Here is a 15,794-nt window from a genome sequence, read left to right as displayed (position 1 = left end):
TTAGATCTGATGAACATTTTCAGCAAAGTCAGGATACAAAAATCAGAAGCTTTTTTTTTTTGGTCTGCCAATAATGAACATGCTGAGAAAGAAGTCAGGAAAACCATTCCATTTGTTATAAATAAACTGATAAAATATCTGAATGAATGTAACCTGGGAGGAGAAAGAGCTATACACTAGACATTCTACAACTCTCAGGAAATTATCCATTTCACCAGTTTCAGGACTTGATGTCTGCTTTCATCAACATCTGCTCTACCCACAAGCACCTGGTTTCGGTTTTCATGAAACCCAGACAGCAAACATGTCTTAGGTGTTTTTGTGTATGCTACTGCTTGCCTGGGATGAATGGAGAGGATGTTGCCTGTCATCCTCTCCAACAAAGAAAAGATAATTCAATGTTTACTTAAGCTGAAACTCTCACTTATAAATGCTGATCAGAAAAGTAACATGTCTGTGACTTCAAATGAGCAGTTTATGTAGAGCAAGTTGTATATGTGAGCTGTATCGAGATTATTTTTAAATTCATAAAACTATAATTGCCATTGGAGCAATTAGAATGGTTTTGTTCAAAACAAAACAAAACAAAACAAAACACCAAACCATCATTTCCACTTTTTTTTGTTTTTGTTTTTCAAGACAGGGTTTCTCTGTAACTTTGGAGCCTGTCCTGGAACTAGCTCTTATAGACCAAGATGGCTTCGAACTCACAGAGATCTGTCTGCGTCTGCCTCCGAGTGCTGGGATTAAAGGTGTGTGCCACCACAGCCCAGATCTAAATAATTTTTAAAAGAGCGTTCATATACTGCACAGCTAAATAGTTTCAATCTCATATGCAATGACTTGATGGTTTTCTACTTGGAAACATATTCAGGTGTATATGTGTAACATATTTGTGGGTGTGCATTTATGTGCACAAATGTGCTAACCTGAATATGTGAATGTGGAGGCTAGAGGCCTTTCACACTCCACTCTAGGTTTTGTGACAAGGTCTCCCACTGAACCTGCAGTTGGCCATTCTGGTTAAACTGGATGGCTAGCCAGCCTGGGTTCTGCCTGGCCTCACCTACCATTCACCGGAGTTTCAGGTACTGTAAGCATGGCCCCCACTAAAGGTACCACTCCAGCCCCCAGCAATGCTTCTTAAAACCTGGTAAAGTTGCTAATAAGCTTTTGGTGAGTCATCATTGTGTGTGTGTGTGTGTGTGTGTGTGTGTGTGAAAGTGACATGGTAGAATACATGTTTCAAAATATCAGAAAGGGTAAAAATGAACATCCAAATAGAATGGTGTAGATGGTTAACAGACTGCAGAGAAGGAAGAGGGGCAGAGCTTGAACAATCCAGTTGTAGAGAAGAATCTGCCAGGAATGACAAGTATCTATAATTTCAGTCCTAGCTTTTTTGCACACAAGTAACTTTTCATTCTCTTGAATTCACAACAACAAAATCACCTTCAAACACAATTTTCTAAGCGTGTGCATTTCCCCCAATTCTAACATTCTAGCCAACAGTTAAAGGCCGTGAAACAGAAACAAGTCAGCAAGAGAAATACCAGATTCTTTCAGTGAGCAGCCCCCAAAGGCACTATGCCCTTTACAAATTAAGGATGTGCTCCTGGCGGGAGGGAGGAGAGGGCAAGACTGAGCCTAGAATAGGAATCACAAAGCACAGCTCAGCATTTCCGGGCAGACGGGAGGATTCTTAGCCAACAAGATGCCCCTAGGAAGATTAATTATTGATTTTCTTATAAATCATCTTAGGTGATTGTTGTTTGTTTTCCCTACCAGGATGATAAACGTCTGATTTTACTTTTGTTAAAATAAATTCCTTCTACTTCAGTGCAATTAAATGAAGACCAAAAGAAGAAATCTCAGAGGAAGGATTTTTCCAGCATGGTAGGCAAGGGAGTCAACCATGTTGAGTTCCAACCTTCTTAAGATACCAATGGTTAGGACCACCAGCAAATTCCTGGTGTCCTACGGTTGAGAGACACATGGGATTATGAAGGAGGAAAAGCACTATTTGGACTTAGTTATATTTGTCAGGTGTGCTCTTGCGGTCTGTGATCATCACAGAAACCAAGATCCAGAAGACCAGCCTAGACAATAAGCATCACCCATCGTCACAGAAGCAACATTGTGGCATTGTGCCTTACCTTCCTGCCTCCAGTGTTGATGCGCAGAGGGGTCAGAAAGGGATCGAAGATCATGTGACTTGTCTCTATGTTGACGGGCGACTGTCGTTTCCCCACAGAGCAAAGATTCCAAGCTGAGTTCACCAATCCCCAGAAAGAAGGAACTAGGAATAAAGTGAAATTGAAGGATTAGGCCAGATGGAAAAGTAGGAAAAAAAAGTAATATATTAAAAAGAAACCCAAGTTAAAAGATGGTAAACCAAGAATGTCAAGTAATATTCTGACTCAAGGACATCTCAAGGTGTTGCCATGGTATTTCCCAGACCTCAATCCTGGTCAATTCTCCTGTATCATCTTCATGGTCTCTGAAGGTCAGGTTTTCTTACTTAACTTCATGCACACCCTGTAGCCCATTTATTGCATTTATGCTTTGGTATTGACATTGTCTTTTAAGGCATATCCTCTTTGCAACATGTTCAAAGTACACCAAGTATTTAACAACTCCAGAGTGGATGCTCTGTTCCTCTCCTAGGTGGAAATGATGTGAGAATCGGTGGTGTCCAATCTTGAAGGCATCTGAAGCTTTTCAAAGCAAGTGTCGTTTGACATTCACAAGGTGTTTTTCTGTGAGTTGTCAAGACCAAGCCGAGAGAATGGTTTATTTTTATGACCCTCCAATCAAAACTAGACAGGAGCTTAGCAACTTGACTCTATCTGTGTTTGGTTCAACGTTGTGTCATTAACCTAATGTTCCAGCAACTGGAAAACGTGATTGTTTGAGAGACAGGAAAAAAATTACATCAAGGGCTGAGTGCAGATAGCCAGAGGAAAACTGTCAGCTCACTTTCAGTAGAAATTTGCAGTAGAAATACCTATTAGTATAATTTTTTAAAATAGGATTTCCAGTCTTGTTTCCTTGTATTTAACAGTTAGTGAAGTAATAGGAATAGTTAATGCTCAAAGTTTATGTTCATGAAGAAACTATACCTTTAGTATTTTCTGTCTCATTAGTATCCCCATTGAAGTGCAGAAGCCACGCATCCCCCATTTTCCCCCGTGAGTGTTTGGTCATTCATCCACTGATCAACACACAGTATTTGGAATGAGGTCCTACCTTAGTGTTTTGCCCCAGGTTAGGCTGAATCTCAAGGAAAGAATAAAAGGATAAGAATAATGTGAACCAAAACTTGAGACTGATTGGAAGGTGCGGTGGGACTATTGATGAAGTGTACCCAGCTCCGCCTTAGAGGAGTGGCTGTAGATAGTGATTATTGATGAGCATTGCAATCATGCCATAATCTTCTTATGTGCTTGCCATCTCAAACTCAGGTTGAATGCAGATGTTAACTTACCACAGCCATCATGCCTGCTCGTATCATAAGGGCTAAAATCCAAAGTCACAGAGCAGTCTAGGAAACACTTATCAAACAATTGTATAACTCCGAAGAACTGTGATAGATGGGATGTTTAGTCCTATGAAAACCATACATTCGATGACCTTATTAGCTCAAGTCAACAATGGGCAGAAGCAGATTCCCAGACAAATACTTCATTACCAGTATGTTGTGGGATTTATATCTAATTTGGCTTAATCCATTCCAAGGAGCCTCTGGTGGCTCTGTTCCCTTTAGGTTAAGGAGTTTGAGTCGATTTCCTCAACATGAGCAATTTTCAATACGGCATCAATGGCCAGAAGGAGAAAGAGAAGGAAGAGAAGAAGGGCAAGAATAGAAGAAAACTTACCCATGGATTTGTGCTTTCTTACTATGCCTCCATTTCTTATTGTGCAAACTATGGTATCACCAAAAATTTCTTAACATGTTTACAAGATGCCACATCCTAGCAAAACTAAGATATCTAATGAAGTTTTTGCATTAAAAATGTACGTTTCATTTTTAGTGTTCCCTGAACACTAGGTGTGGAGGTTGTGTTGCTTTGGACTGGGCACCTAACAACAGTGGTTTTCTACTAGTTTATCAGCTGTGGCAGCTGAGGCTTTTTGTAATGGTCTCCATCTGCTGCAAAGAGAAGTTTCTTTGTTGGGGTATGAAAGCAACATTTTTCTGTGGGTGTAAGGATAAGTACTTAGAATGAAATTAGGAATTGTCTTGGTTTAGTAAAATGCCAGTAGTACATTGTTTTCTATGATCTGTGATATCACTAGCCCTGGATAGGTTTGCACTACCGGGCAAGACTTTTCTCCTGTTGTGTGGGCCTTACGTCCAATTAGTCAGCTACTGGTTACTGCAAAGAGATGAGTGCTACTATTGCTCCTTTAATAATGTCTTTCCTGCCGGTCATTGTTGACATTCATAGGTGTCACCTTTAGGTAGGACCTAGTGATTACTTCCCTGACAACTTGTATAGCACCTTTACATACTGAGAGAGTCCCCAGGAAAGTGGCTTCTAGATTTCTTCCAGCTCAAATTTTCTGGGTCCTGTGCCCATGGTGTCTGAAACAGGGACTTATCTTCAACTTCTGGGAGGCAACTAAGAGCAACAGCAATAACTTATATTGTTTTGGGAGTCTCTTGTAATTCCTTAACAACTTGAAAAGAGTTTTCTCATGGCTGGCAGTGATTTCTGCAAGATAGTCTATGGCTTTTGGGTGAAGAATTAATCTCCCCGAATAGCACAACTTCACACACACACGAGAGAGAGAGAGAGAGAGAGAGAGAGAGAGAGAGAGAGAGAGAGAGAGAGAGAGAGGGGAGAGATAAAGAGAGGAAGAGAGATATAGAATATACATATGTGTGTATACACACATTTATATGCATTACATACAATTTTAAATAAACATAAAAGAATATGACTCCCTATGGCTTTTTCAGACATACTTAGTGTCATTTATCTCTCTCCCTTCCAAATCAAAGGCTTCTTTTTCCATTTTTCTCTTCAGAAACCTGTATCCTGCTATTCTCTGTTTTAGAGATCCCCATCATCGTCTCCCTTTTCACCTTCCTGATATCTGCGGTTACTCCAGCTTATATACTCTTTGATAATCAAGATAATCTATCTATGGGATGTGTGTGTGTGTGTGTGTGTTCTCTGTAAGGCAGTTGCATGATAAACACAGTTACAGCTGGTGCACATTGCATTTCATCTTCTCCCATGAAAATCATTAACAAAAATAATTCTAGCCCCGTAAACAGTGTGGAAGCTGCCTTTGTGTGACACCATCGGTGAGCAGATGCTGCCATGCCTTGCTAATAAACTTCATACCCAAACAGTCCCCCCACAAAAATCACAAAGAGCAAAAACTTTATGTGAACATCTGCCTTTGCTTTTACTGGGCACGGAATTCTTTATGACAGTTTCAGGGTTTTATATCCCCTCTTCACCATCAAGGCCCCTGCCTCTCATTCTAACCACCTGCTTAGGAACCAGAGAGTAACTAAGAAGCAGTGTGTCCTTTGCTCATTATGTCCCTCATCGGCTCAGCACGTCACAGGGTACTGAGTTTACTCACAACTGAATGACTTGTTTTTAAATCCACCATGCTTTATTTTTTTCAGAATTGGAAGGCACCTTTGAGATCAGTTTGCCTCAGTGCATCCATGGCATGGAAGCCGCAGATCAGAGGGTAAAGTACTCCACCCGCAGCCATACTTATTGTCAGGCAGAGGCCAGAAAGTACAGAGAAAAGACCAGAATCAGCTCTGAAAACTCCAATTGCCACAAAAGGTCCACTCCTCAAAAATATTTCTCTCTACGAGGCTCTGTCAGAAGCAGTGGGATATGCCCAGGGAGGCTCAGAGTTCATTATTGCCCCGACCTTTGCATGACTTGTGCTTCCATTTCTCTGTTGGTCAATCAAGAATAACATCTGTGTCTATTTGGCAGTTTAAACCAATTTCAAAGGCGAAAGTCCAAATGAAACTACATCAAAAATCAGCTATGTCAAATAAAGGCAGGATTTGAAAGCAAATGAACAACTGCGAGATACCACAGAAAAAAGGATCAAGGAGAAAATTATGTTGAGGTCAGGGGAGGTGGCATGATTTTGGGTTCCCTCTTCAGAGCCCCGGGAAGGCGCAATGAAAGATACTGCTGCAGAATGTTGCTCCGGAGCCTGGCGAGGTGGCTCAGAGGTTAAGAGCACTGCTCTTGCAGAAGTCATGTGTTTGGTTTCCAGGACCCTTGTTGCTTATAACTGTCTGTAATACTAGATCGGAAGGATTCAAAGGACACCCTCTTCTGGTTCCTATGGGCACTGTGCTTAAATGTACAATCTCTTTTTGTGTCTCTTTGTCTCTCTGTCTCTTTGTCTCTGTCTCTGTCTCTCTCTGTCTCTCTGTCTCTCTCTCTCTCTCTCTCACACACACACACACACACAAAATGAAAGTTTAGGCTACTCCAGTTAGGCAACTCTTGGACCAGATTTTGATCCCCATAGAGGGAAAAGTTCATGCTTGCTACTAGAAGCAGTGTGAATGCTGAGGAAGAATTAAAATGTGGAAGCCACTCTAGGGACCTTGAGTGACAGATGGACAAGGAAGAGATCTACAAAAGCTATGCAAGGAAAACCACTTTAGGGTGAAGTCTTGGAGGATGGGAAGATAAAGAATGCTTGCTCACTGAAGCTTGGGAGTGAACTGGCTTGTTTTAGGTGTGTAGAACTACATTACACCTATGCGCTAGGACACAGGATTTGGGTTTATGCAGAGTCCTCAGTTCTGACCACGGTTGTACACAACCTCCATAGCAGCACCCTTCAGGCTTACAGGCACCCCGAGTCACCTTCAGAAGCAGAGGTGGAGTAGTAGAATGTGAGGTATTGCTCCTATTTTTTCAAATTTGGAAATCCTCTTGAATTTTTTCACTCTTAGTTGTACAAGAAGACTAATCTTTTGTTCCCAGTCACCCAGACCCGAATAATCACACAGAAACTACATTAATTTCATTTGGCCAATGACTCTAGTGTATTCCTAGCTAGCTCTTACATCTTAAATTAACCCATTTCTATCAATCTGTGTACTGCCACAAGGCTGTGGCCTACCCGTAAGGTTCCACCGTATCCTTCTCCTTCGGCAGCTACATGCGTCTCCCTGACTCTGCCTACTATCTCTATATATCTCTTCCAGCCTGGCTATGTTCTGCTCAACCATAGGCCAAAGAAGTTTTATTCATTATTCAATAAAAGCAACACATATGAAGAAGGACATCCTGCATCACTTAGTCACTATGGGTATTTCAATAAATTGAATTTTAAACTTTCTTCTTGAAAAAAAAAAAAGATAGTGACTTATTCGCTAATGCAGCCTTTTTCTAGCTTGACCAGCAAAATTTATTGTGGGGAAAATAAATGAAATTGAATGAGACCCATTTTAATTAATTAATAGCCAACTAGTCTGAAAACATTGGAATTCCATCATCCTTGGCATCTCTCTCACACACTCTTCTAATTTACATATAAACTAGAACACACAACAGATCTGAATATCTTTGCAAATTATTTTTCACAGAGACTAAACAGAGGAATTTAACTGCTGCATCACAACTATGCATTTATCTTGCCAAAATATTTCCCCCTTGGCAATGCTGTCATTCTTTCCATGAACTACAAACCCCCAATGGTCTCTTGACTCGCTGTGCAGTGAGCTGTGGAAAATGTGGAGTTGCTCAGATTTCAAATGTTTAAATCAGGAATGTTGGCAAGACCAAGGCAAAATCTATCTACATCTGTTCAAATCACTTAAACAATAAAGATCCAGCTTAATCTGGTAATATCATTTGACAACCCCCACAAAAACATATCGAGTATCTTTTCAAAACAGAGGTCAATCCAGAGAGCATGAGATCAGCAGAATCCACTCTGATACAGAAAGTTAAAACTTGCCTTGATGGCGTTTGCATCTTGAAGAGGATACTCCAAATCCATGCCATCCTGCCTATTGATTTGTGCTGAGCCAGCAGAATTTGTAGAGGTGATGCTATTACAGACAGAGTGTTAGACATCTGGAATTGACTTGTTCCATTCCTATGTACTTATTAAACCTTATGGATCCAAGATAAAATGAATTAAAAACTGCTGAATGCCACTCTATGGCATTTCAGATACTAGACTTGATACTGAGAATTCGCTGAGCAAATATTTGCTGAAGACCTATGAGGTGCTACACAGCGGCTTGTTGGGAGTGAGTGAAACAGGTTTGGCTTCTATTATCAGGAATCCTTTGGTATAGTAGGGAGTATACATGATAAGTTTTGATGTGCTTACCTATGTTATTAAATTAAGGATTGATTAAGGTGGCAATGAGCTATATATGGAATACAACTGGAATGGGAGACATATTCTAATAAACAAAACGATCAAGGATGTTTTCTTTGGAAATGATATATACTAGACCTTTGAAAAACTGGGATATTGTTTCAGAAGAATTTAAGAGAGGAGAGCGTTCAAGGCATATGGGAACAAGGGTTGTAGGGAGCTTAATGTATTCAAGGAGCAGAGAAATCCATGTGACTTGAATTTGGTTGCCCAGATAAGAAGAAAGGAGGGGCAGTTCAGGGCTGGTTTGGTTTGAAGAACAGGTGTCTGGGGACTCTTCAAGTCCTACTAAGGAGTTTACATCTTATTCTTATGTGACAGGAAACCACCAAGAGTTTAGATTAGGGAGTGAATTGTCATGGACTGATTTATGAGTGAAAGGCACAGATCTGCTTTGGCTAGGACAAAGCCAAGAGAAGGGTAATTACCACTAGGGTCGTGTGAGAAGGAAAAAACCAGGTCACAGGCAACAGCTGGGGACATAGGATTTTTTTGTTGTTCATTGAATGCTATCGTGTGGGTGTATTTAAGTTCAATCTCAAAGGCAGAAATAACTGAATGCTTTATAAACAATTCTCTTCAACATATGTGCCAATAAAATAGCATTTTCTTCAGATTAAGACAGTGCTTTACAAAGCACAACTTGTATTTGAAGCAAGAAAGAGACTTAGCTGAGGCAATCTTTTTTTTTTGTTTTTTTTGTTTCTTTCAAGTCATAAGCTAAGCCCCTAACTTCCTGGCCAAAAGAAAGCAAATATAATTTTGGAAAATGACTACCACTGGCACAAAACATATTTATGATGAGTTCAGTCCCACAAATAAAGTCTTTCACCTCAACAGCTATCCTTACTTCATGGTTACAAAATGCACAGATACTTTTAAAATAAGAACTCATATCTCTCCCCCGTTCTTCCTCTCACCAGTGTTGATTTTCTTTTCCTTCTGTGGTTTTCAACTTTAATAAATCTCTGCTTTGAGTTGTTATTAACGAGCATAGTTAAAATACCCATTGCTTCAAGCCTTTGCCCCCTTTCTGGTTGCAGATTTATTTCATGGATGGAATTGGCCCTGGAAACAATCCCTCTGCTGCTAGCTTCTTTCTCTATAGTTCGGACTCCAGATTCATGGTACACGGGAGCTCAACACTCTCTCACTTGGACATCCCAGAGGAGTTGCATATATCCTATTTAACACATAATCATTAATTTGTGCATTCATTAAAGAAATTAATGGACCATTTCTAATGAACCAAGGATGGAAACATAAATCAAATGCCCTCACTTGGATGGAAAGACAGACAAGCTAATAAATAGTTACAACAAAACACAGTAGGTATTATAATGGAGGTGTGTGCACATTAAAGCTTAAATACAGAAGCAGGATGACTTTTCCCATCTATTAACACTCATAACACTTTCTAGCAGATGGAATGTAGCCATCTTCGCTTCTCTGTGTTCTGTGATTGAATTATGTGATGTCCAGCAGTAAGGTCTTACCATTAAATTCTGGAGGATAGCTGAGAGTAATGGCAAAAGTCAGTAATGCCTGGGAGTCTGACTTGTTCCAGTGGCCAACAACTTGAAAAAATGTGACCCGCTCTTGGGGTTTTTATTTATTTTTTAGCAGGAAGTATCTACTTGGGGTATTGAGCCCTATAACTCTATTATGTCCCATAATTCTATTAAATCTCTTTTTATATGTGTGTGCATTTTAGGAACTTGTATAGTATTAGGTTTCCATAAGATTTTTTTCAAAGCCTTTAGTATTAGTTATCTTTCCTATAATCTCTCCTCCACCATGCTCTCTCACCAATGCCCAATCTAACTCCTATTCCACTGCTTTCCTTTCACTCTTTATACCACTGTGTTCTGTCTCTTTTCTATTGAAAGCCCCTCCACTGCATGACCATTACTAAACTCATGACCTCTAATAGGTATCCCAGTTAGAATGCACAACACCTGAAGATTCAAAGTGAGCATCTAGAAATGATTGGAGACACATGACATTTGACTTTCTGGGCCTGAGTTACCCCACTCAGAATGGTTGTGTCTAGCTACATCTATTTACATGTGATTTAATAATTTTATTCTTCTTAACAGCTAAATAATATTCCTTTGACCAAATGTATCATATTTTCATTATACATTCATTGGAAGATGGGGCATCTAGTTATTTTCATTTCTGGCTGTTGAGACTAGAGTGGCAATAAATATGGATGAGCAAATACTGTTGTAGTTAAATACACAGTTCTTTGGGTATATTCAAAGAGTACCACAGCTGCATTTATGGTAGAGTTACTTCCAGTTTTTTGAAGAACCTTCACACAAATTTCCATTGTAGTTGGCCTAGTTTGCAGTCCCACTAGGTGTGAATGAGTATTACTCTGTCACCACATCCATACCAGCATCTCTTGACATTCATTCCTTTGATGTTGGTCATTCTGTTTGGGGCAAAATGAAATCTCAAAGTGCTTTTATCTTAATTTCCCTGATGGCTAAGGATACTGAACACAAAATATTTCTCAGTCATTTGTGTTTCATCTTTGAAAATTCTGTGTTGTATTTTAAATTTTTTTCTTGGTTTCTAGTTTTTTGTGCTCTTTGTATAGTCTGGATACTAATTTTCATACACACACACACACACACACAAAATGGGTAAAGGTTTTTCCCCATTCTGAAGGCTGCCTCTTCACTAGAATGATAGTGTCCTTGCCTGTACAGAATACTTTTTGTCTCATAAGGTCACATCTGCCATTTGTTGGTCTTAATGCCTAAGCTACATTGTGAGAAAAACCTTTCCTTTGTCTGTAAGTTCAAACCTATTTTCTTCTTTCTCCTCCATCAGCTTCAGTGTATCAGGCCTTATGTTGAGGTCCTTGATCCATTTGAAGTTGAGTTTTGTGTAGGGTGAGAGTTAAAGCTCTAGTGGTTTCTTTCCTCTACATGCAGCTATCCAGTTTCACCAGAACTATTCATTGAAGATGCTGCCTTTTCTCTACTGTGTATTCTTGGTTTCTTTGTCAAAAATTACGTGGCTATAGATGTGTGGACCATTTTATTCTATCTCACTGTTCAATGTGTCTGCTTTTTGTTGTAATAAAAGCGGCGGGGCTGTGTCCCCGGCACCCGGCCGCCCGCATGGCTAGCTTATGTCCCGAAATAATTACATGGAAACTGTATTTTTTTAATCACTGTCTGGCCCATTAGTTTTAGCCTTTTATTGACTAGCTTTTACATATTGATCTAACCCATTTTTAATATTTTGTGTAGCACCATGAGCTGGCTTACCAGAAAAGATCTTAACCTGCGTCTGTCTGGAGTGGGAGAATCATGGCGACTCCTGACTCGGCTCCTTTTTTTCAACATTTTGTTCTGTTTACTCCACCCACCTAAGGGCTGGCCTATAAATGGGCCAAGACAGTTTCTTTATTAAATAAAAATAACTCCTCCATCAGCTTTTTAAGACTAGTACCATGCTGCTTTCATTACTATAGTTCTTTAGGAAAGTAATCATTAAATTCAGCCAGCTGTGGGCTGTGAAAACTACAACAAATCGCCTGACACAGTGTATCCATTGGTGCAGTGTGGCATGGATGTTATGGGAGCTGTGACCACATTCTAATTGGATCTAAGGCCTGCTCCATGAGATGCAACCCATACCTGGCACTATTGTAGAGGCAAAGAACCTGTGATTGGGTTGGTTGTAGGTCATATGGAAGAACTCGATTCTATTATTCTGTGAAATAGATATAGTATTAAAATGACTCCTAATGTGTTATTATGTTATTACTGTACCCATATATCAGAGCGACAGTTGTTAGGTGGGTCTGTTTGAGGGGCCCCTGGACTTACATGCATGAGTTGGGTTTTGAGAGCCAATTCCTATGGTTGAATGCCTTGCTCAGCCTTGATACAGTGAGGAGGAGCTTAGTCCTGACTCAAATTAATGAGCCAGGCTTTGCTGATTCCTCCTCATGGGAGGCCTTATTCTTCCTGAGGGGTGGATGTGGGGTGGGTTGGAGGGAGGTGGGGGATAGTGGGAGAAGGGGATGGAGAGGGATGGAGGGGATGTGGTTGGTATGTAAAATTCATAAAAAATTAAAATAAAAATAAACAAAGTTTGGTGTGAAGTGAGGAGAGTATGGAGAAGGTGGTTATTAGAGGAGTTGGTGGAGGGAGAGTGTATGTGTTTAAGACACAGTGTATAAGATTCTCAAAAAAAAAATCAATAAAATTATTGTTTTCCAAAGATACAGAGAGGGGAGCAAACCAGCTCAAACTCTTTTCCTAGTACAGACTATGCTTTACTTCTAGAGGGGCTTTGTTGTAAGACCTAAACGTCTCAGAACTAGTTAAAATACTGATGCATTTCCTTAGACAGAGAAACAGTAGTACTAACAGTGGACATGGAGTGTCACTAGATCAGAATGGCTTTAAACTGCCAGCATCTAAGGCATGGGATCTTCTGACTCCCCCAACTTTAGAGAGTTATTACTACAGAGGAGAAATATGAGCTATGTCCCCACAATGGAACCGGGAGTATGTGGCTAAGTTTCTAAAGCCTTAATTTCTCAGTCTCTACAAACGTTACAGACTCATTGCGAAGTCTGAGAGTGTGTCAATAAAAAGGTCCAGCACACTACTGAATCTGTAGCAACTAAATAGGAACTGCTGGAAGAGGGGCTAAGAGAAGAGATATTGGGAAATCAGTGCATTGATACCATCCTACTTTCATTGTGTTCCTGGGGTAGAGAGAAACATGGTTAAAAATCAAGATAGGAGGGCAAGAAGCAGCAGCTTTCAGATGCCCATCTAACCCAGTTTGATTGCAAAGGCAGTTCTGTGGGGAGTCTAGGGAATAGATTGACCCCTTGATGTCATAGTTTCCACGAGGCATCTAGTCTTCAACGTCTGGACAGATGGAGGGAGGGAGCAATGATATGGGCCATCCAAGATTTTATTTCCAGAGGAAACATCCTCTCAGTTTGGCATGTGCAAGTTGTCAGAGTGTAGGTTCACACAGCCATTTCCACCTCCCGTTAGTGCTTGATTCCAGGGTAGTAACGGACCTGCATCATTGAGAATTCATCAACTGAGAGTGAAGAGAAACAAAGGGAGAGGAAGCTCTCACCTACTGGTCAAACACCATTTAATTAGTTTTGTGCTAGAACCATGAAGTATCTTGCTTAGTCCTTCCCCAAATTCTGTGAAAGGATGCTATAATTATTTTATATGAAATGAGTGTGATTCTAAGAGATGAAATGGCTCTTTTGAGATCGTTTATTTTATTGTATTTTTTTAGGTACTGGATATTTAACTGAGGGCCTCACACATATCAGGAAAATGCTCTTCCCCATCCATGATGAGTAGATAGGGATTATGAAAGGGGAGGGAAAGATTGTGAAGGAAGAAGAAGAGAAAGATACAGTAATGGGATATATGTGACATGAAGTTAGAAGAGGGCACTGCCTTGGGGAGAGGATGTGGACCGAACAGGGCATAGAAGGGCAGTGTGAGATAGCACTGAATAAGAACAAAGTCTAATTGCATATGTTTGGAAATTCTGTAATGAAAATCCTTAATTTGTATGCTATTTTAATTTTTAAAAAGTCAAAGTTCTGCATATGTGGTAACCTGAGAAGCTGCAGGAAAAACCAGTAGAGAATGACAGGCGGTCATCTTCCCTTAGTAATGGTGGCATGGGTGGGCATGGGTGGTATGGGTGGCGAGGCAAGTGCCAATCATCTTATTCACTGTGCTTGTATCCACACGCCCAAATGCACACACACAAATTCTAAAAGATTTTCCTTGTCTCAAGCAACATTACTCCACCCGTGTTGCTCTGCATGGATGCTAATAGAGCTGTTCCTCGTATTTAAGGCGATTGGGAGCATCTGTCACTTGAGCAGTCTTTACATTTCCCAACCATTCCCTCAATGAAAGGCTTTAAGGTTATGTCCATCTTATTTCAGCATTCAAATCAATGCTGTGATAAATAGCCTCAAGCGCGTTCTTCTGTAGTAGGGGTGCTTTCGTTTCAGTAGGAATGATTCTGAAAGGTAGTAGTGTTTGGTCAGGTACCCACACACTGTCTTTTAGTGGATACTGGCAGGGTACATTAAAAAGCTCTGGCTTTATCTGTGACTCCACACTCAGGCTCCACACTCAGGCTGCATGGCATGTCTATTTCTTCACTATCTCCAGAGCTCTCTATGGATACTAGTCACTGTTTTTGGTAATCAGACAGTAATGAAATGGAATCTCACTGATTTAATTTGCATGCTCTAACTACTACTGAAGTTAAGTGTGTGCTCATACTTTCAGTGACTATTTCCAATTCTCTTCTGATCCTGTCCTCCACATTTTTTCTAGGTCATTTAGCTTTTATATCAGTTTTTAGCTGTCATTTGCCTTGTAGAGCTATGAACTCTTGTTGTATACTATACTATAAATATTTTTTCCATTCTGTGATTTGGCTATTTCCTTTTCTATTGGTATTTTGTTATATACATAATTTTTATATGATTAGGTTTATTGATTTGGGTTTTATCTCTTATAGATTACATTATAAACTTTCTTTAATGTTTTTTAAATTACTTTTATTAGTATGTTGTCTACAATTTGATTGTTAAAATATACCAGGGCCCAGTGCCATTGATATCCTGTGTAACAGATGTCTAATGCCCATGTTGGCCAGGTTTTTTTGTGTTTGTTTTTTTGTTTGTTTTTTGTCAACCTTACAGAAATCAGGGTGATCTGGGAAGAGGGAACCTCGACTGATGGAATGCTCCTATTGGGCTGCTCTACAGGTAACTCTGAGAGGCATTTTCTTGAACAGTGATTGATGTGTGGGGGCCCAGGCCAGTGTGGGTAGTGATACCTCAGGTAGGTAGTACAGGATTATGTAAGAAAGTAGGCTCCTCCTTGGTCTCAGCTGTAGTTCCTGCCTTAAGTTCCTGCCATGACTTCCTTGATGATGAACTGTGATGTGGAACTGTAATAGGAAAGAAACCCTTTCTTCCCTAAGTTGCTTTTGGTCATGGTACCTTATCACAGTGATATAAAGTAGCTAAATAATGCTAGAAATATTTATTTAGCATGTACATTCATATGTAGTATATGTATATCAATATTAATATGTGTGTGCACTTGGGCGGGGTGCATATGAGTGTATGTGCACATCCATGAGGAGGCCAGAGTTGGATGTTGACTGTTTTGGCCATCATTCTCTGCCTTATATGTTGAGCCAGGGTCTCTTGCTTCACTGATTTGGCTTATCTACCTAGTTATCTTGCTCTGAGGATACCCTGTCTCAACCTCCTATATGTTGGCATTGGGAAAGCCACCATGGCTGCCTGGCAATTGTGTGAGTGCTGAGCATCTAAATTT

The 15,794-nt window shown here is 40.1% G+C and overlaps 1 protein-coding gene across 2 annotated transcripts in view; it reads right to left on the bottom strand.

Annotated features, from left to right (window-relative positions):
• The window catches only part of Ca10 (carbonic anhydrase 10), a 474,608-nt gene that overhangs the window by 279,447 nt on the left and 179,367 nt on the right, over nucleotides 1-15,794 (bottom strand). For both annotated transcript variants that reach the window (XM_057776888.1, XM_057776887.1), the window contains exon 4: nucleotides 2,157-2,299. In XM_057776888.1, coding sequence (XP_057632871.1) covers nucleotides 2,157-2,299 — 143 coding nt within the window. The remainder of the gene's footprint in view (nucleotides 1-2,156; nucleotides 2,300-15,794) is intronic.

Source organism: Chionomys nivalis, chromosome 7 (genome assembly GCF_950005125.1).
Source record: "Chionomys nivalis chromosome 7, mChiNiv1.1, whole genome shotgun sequence".
NCBI classification, from domain to species: Eukaryota; Metazoa; Chordata; class Mammalia; order Rodentia; family Cricetidae; genus Chionomys; species Chionomys nivalis.
This window is presented reverse-complemented; position numbering and strand designations above follow the sequence as displayed.